This window comes from Macaca thibetana, chromosome 16 (assembly GCF_024542745.1).
Source record: "Macaca thibetana thibetana isolate TM-01 chromosome 16, ASM2454274v1, whole genome shotgun sequence".
NCBI lineage: Eukaryota > Metazoa > Chordata > Mammalia > Primates > Cercopithecidae > Macaca > Macaca thibetana.
In genome coordinates this window covers 76,020,960-76,025,655 of record NC_065593.1, presented here as the reverse complement: position 1 = coordinate 76,025,655, position 4,696 = coordinate 76,020,960, and the positions used below count along the sequence as shown (strand labels likewise).

At 47.8% G+C, this 4,696-nt stretch overlaps 1 protein-coding gene across 2 annotated transcripts in view; it reads left to right on the top strand.

Moving 5' to 3' along the window:
• The first annotated feature begins 1,464 nt into the window (after positions 1 to 1,464).
• Positions 1,465 to 4,696, top strand: part of DCAF7 (DDB1 and CUL4 associated factor 7) — a 35,463-nt gene continuing 32,231 nt past the window's right edge. For both annotated transcript variants that reach the window (XR_007720410.1, XM_050764974.1), the window contains exon 1: positions 1,465 to 1,835. Coding sequence is in view for 1 of the 2 variants with exons in the window: in XM_050764974.1 (XP_050620931.1) it covers positions 1,698 to 1,835 (138 nt within the window). In the remaining variant the exon portion in view is untranslated. The remainder of the gene's footprint in view (positions 1,836 to 4,696) is intronic.

The following is a 4,696-nucleotide window of genomic DNA, read 5'->3' as shown; positions in this document are numbered from 1 at the left end:
AGGGGGATTTCTTGGGCAGATGTGGTGGCTCACGCCTATAATCCCAACACTTTGGGAGGCCAAGGCTGGCAGATCATTTGAGGTCAGGAGTTCGACACCAGCATGGTCAACATGGTGAAACCCTATCTCTACTAAAAATACAAAAATTAGCTGGCCGTGGTGGTACACCCCTGTAATCCCAGCTACTCGGGAGGCTGAGGCAAGAGAATCACTTAAACCTGGGAGATGGAAAAATCATTTTCACTAAAAATTATATTTAGCGCCCAGAATGGTGGCTCAAGCCTGTAATCCTGGAACTTCTGGATGCTGATGTGGGAGGGTCGCTTGAGCCTAAGTTCGAGATCAGCCTGGGCAACATGGAGAGATCTCATCTCTACAAATAATTTAAAAATAGCTAGGTGTGGTGGCAAACGTCTGTTGTTCCAGCTGCTCTGGAGGCTAAAGTGGAATCGTTTGAGCCTAGGCAGTCGAGGCTACAGTGAGCCCTTATCACACCAGTGCACTCCAGCCTGGGTGACAGGGCAAGACCCTGTCTTTAAAAAAAAAAAAAAAAAACTTTAATGTTATAATCCAACAATTCAATACAAACCTCCTTCAATTTTGATGAAAGCTAAGAATTGGAAACCATTTATATAAAGGTGTCACTTGGTCTCTGGCCCTTCTCCCTTTCAAACTCACAGGCACAGATACTTTTGGGGCTGGATTAGCATTTGCGTTGGGATGCACGGCGGGGAAGGTACAGGATGGGAACCGACAAAAACAGAGCCAAGCTGGTCAGGTCGGTGTCTACCCCAGAATTCGGGGACATTTCTAGATCCTGCAGGAAAGCGCGGGAGGACCTGACTCAAGCTGGCCTGGCCCTGAGCGCATCTGCGCCCCTGAAGCCTGGCCCTGAGGCCCGAAGACAGCAGCTTTCGGGTCAAAGGGGCCTTGGGAAGAGAAGGGGCAGGAAGGTGGTACCCGTTGCGCATAGGCCAGGCTGCCAGGCCGCGGGGCTCGGTCCCGCGAAAGTAGTAGGTCTTCCGCTAAAGCAGAATTGTACTTTTACTCGACAGCATGGAAAGGCCGCTCAGAACAGCAGCAGCAGAGGAGAAGTCAGCGCAGGTCACAGACAGTTTCACGCTCAGAGACTTGGCCTAGAACTTGGAGGCCCGCTACTCCAGCACGCTCGCCTCCCGGCCACCCACGCCCCCACCACCCGCACTGCGCCGTTATCTGCCTGACTGACATCTTGGTCAGCCAATGATCTTTGGGGCTGCCAAAGCGCCTGCCTCCGAGAGTTGGGCGGGGCGAGTAGTTGCAATGACAAACATTTAACCCAATAACGAGGAGATTTCACACGCTACGGCCGCAATAACCAATGAGAAGAAAGAATCCTTTCGAAAGGACGTGTCAGGCAACCAACGGCCGGTGGCGCTGCAGGGGTCCCGTGGCTTCCGTTCCGAGAGGGCGGGGCGGCGTCCCGAAACGGAAGGTGGTTGTCGTCGGTGCCCAAGCTGGTTTGAAACTAGGGGTCGGGCTCGGTCGTTGTCGTTGTTTGTCGCCGCATCCCCGCTTCCGGGGTAGGCCGTTCCTGCCCGCCCCCGCCCCTCCTCCCTTCGGACCCATAGATCTCAGGCCCGGCTCCCCGCCCGACTCGCACCCCGCCCGCCGCAGCCCACTGTTGACCCGGCCCGTACTGCGGCCCCGCCGCCACCATGTCCCTGCACGGCAAACGGAAGGAGATCTACAAGTATGAAGCGCCCTGGACGGTCTACGCGATGAACTGGAGTGTGCGGCCCGATAAGCGCTTTCGCTTGGCGCTGGGCAGCTTCGTGGAGGAGTACAACAACAAGGTGGGCCGGGCAGGGCCTCGGAACCCAGCTGGCGGGGAGCGGGCCCCGGGAGCGCCCTTTCCGGGCCGGAGCCCAGGCCCCAGAACCCTCCTGCGGACTCGCCTTAGGGCCATGGAGCGGTTCCAATGTCTGGCCCTGTGCTGAAGGTTTCGTACTCGTTGTCTGTCTCATTTAATCCCGGCAGCATTCTTGTGTAGTCGGCAGTGTAGTGGGGAAACTGAGTCACGGTTTTGTGACTTGCCTGGGTCAGGCAGCTATTTCGTGGTGGAAACAGGTCTTAAAACCGGGTTTACGCCCCAAAGATACTCCATTTATTCCTCCCGTGCTCTCCACTCCTGCCGCATTTTTTTCGTTGGTGGGCGGGGAAGGGAAGAGGGAGTGGTAGTTGTGAAGGAAAATGCAGACGCTTCTATTCGCGGTCGTGCACTCTTGGCCACACTAGATTTCTATTAAGACGATCTGTTGTACAAGCTTCCCCGCCCCCTACTCCCACACCCCGGGTGTGGATCCTAGCCCTTCTGCCAGAATTACTGTTGCTCTTGCTTCCTGATAACCATTCTCTCTAAAGCAATCTCTTTGGAAATCTTGGCCTGTGGCATGATCCCGCGGTTGTTTCCTGAACACAGGATGACAGGGCCTTATCTTTTGGCTTGTTTCATGCTAGTATAGTTGTGTGACCTTTAGTAGTAGATCTTGCTGGACATTCATCAATTTGAGAATCCTTTATAGAAGCACGGTGTCGTAGGGGAGCTTTTAAACTGGCATTGCAACATAAACTCATCTTTGAAAGCTGAATAAGTCAGTTGGAAGAATTTTCTTTGCTTTCTTCCTTTTACTCAATTAAAGTTGAATGATAGCGATCAGAGCAACTGAAAGCTGTGGCTAGTGATATTTAAAGCCACTACTGCCTTATGCCATGAGCATCAGATTTAAGAAGAGTAAAACTGGCTGGGCGCGGTGGTTCACGCCTGTAATCCCAGCACTTTGGGAGGCCGAGGCAGGCAGATTACCTGAGCTCAGGAGTTTGCGACCAGGCTGGGTAACAAGGTGAAACGCTGTCTACTAAAATACAAAAAAAAAAAAAAGAAGAAGAAGAAGAAGAAGAAAACTGTTCAGTGACAAGGCTCATGCAGGGGGGAAAAAGCCAGGTGGTCTAGGAGTGGGTCCTGTCTGGTTATTGACTAGCTGTGAGGTGTTGCACAGGCCTGTTTTATTATCTGTGACCCACAGTTTGCTGTAGGGAAGGGGTTCTGGTTTACATGTGAGGGTCTTGTAAAAAAGAAATTTGAATATTTTACAGTTTGTTTACAGTTTTTCAGGAGCACGTTTCTCTAGAGTAGGTCTTCTTTGGAGTCCTCTTTGAGAAGCTGATGAAAGTGATGGATTTTCATTGTCCAGACATTACACATACGTGAACATATTTACAAACAAATCCAAGCAATATGCACTGATCTTTAAGTTCACCCATTTCCCGGGCGAAATAGAGCTGTATTTCCTTTCCTCTGATGCTTCTTTCTTCCTTGTGGCCCATTGTGGACAGCTGAACTGGGAATGGGATTCAAGATTCTGATGTGGACACCGTGTTAGTAAAATTAAGACCACTAGAACTATTGTTTAAGGATACACGTGGAAAATAAAAAAGTATGTCTTTCAAAGAGCTTAAGCTTAATTTTTCACACAAATTAATGTTTTTTTCCTGTGTGTTTTTCCAGTGTCAGGGGGTAAACAATAGTTACTCCTATTCTCCAGAGAGGAGAAACTGAGCCACAGTTAGGCTGCTGGTAGAATCAATGGAGTAGTCAAACTGCTGTTGCAGGAACTCTACCCCAGTTTGTCCTTTCTTTTAGCAACTCTCTGGAGCTTCCTCTTTGTTCCAGGCACACAGGTAGCATGGCTTAGCAGTGAAATGCAAACTAATAACCCCACTATCAACAGCGTAAGCAGTTAGCTATATCTTAACTCACATGATGTAGGCAATGTGCTGTCTTAAAATCATTTTTGTGCCTCCACCTGTCAGTAGGTCAGGGTTCTTAAATTCTGTGTGCTATGATCATCTGATACCAATAGACCCCTTCTCATAGTTATGTTTTCAAATGCATAGAACACGTAGAATTACAAAAGAAACCACTTACGTTGCACTACAGATATAAACATGTTTTTAGAAGTGGTGATGTAGTCATATGTACTTTTAATAAATTAACATATTGATTTACACCATCCAGTGTAATTATTAATGTAATTTTGAAGTGGTGACAAGGGTAAACAGCATTTCAAGATGCTTAACTGCACCGTGGTGGGAAAAAATATTTCTCTTGCTGGTGAAGTCACAGATACTTATGCCACTGTGAGCACCTAACCCATTTGTAATTGAAGGAAATAAAACATATTTAGCTAGAGGTGAATGGAAATATGGGCGTGATTTTCCAATTCAAGTTCACAGACCCCAAGTTAAGAAACCCTGCGAGACAGGATTATGTCTAGTGGTTGGTGAGCAGCAAATCCTGCCTTAAAGCAATGATTCTGAAGCTAAGTTTGTGAGAAGCCCTGCCAAAGACGTGGTCGACTTCGTAATTTGGAGAAACTTTAGAATTATTGGTTGGAATTTTTAGACCATTGGTTCCTGCTTGCCATGGATAGTGATCACCAGCAGAGGAAAAAGTAAATGGACACAGCGAATTAACATTGATGAAAAAGGCTAGAAGTGGTCATCTTTTTAGTGTGGAACATTCACTAAGAAAACATGGTTATAATTTTTAAAATTTGGTATTAACATACTCATGTTTTCCTAACGTAAAATTGTTCCTAGTTGATCCATAGAATTAAGTCTATCAACAGTTTAAGAAATTGATTTCCAGGTGTTC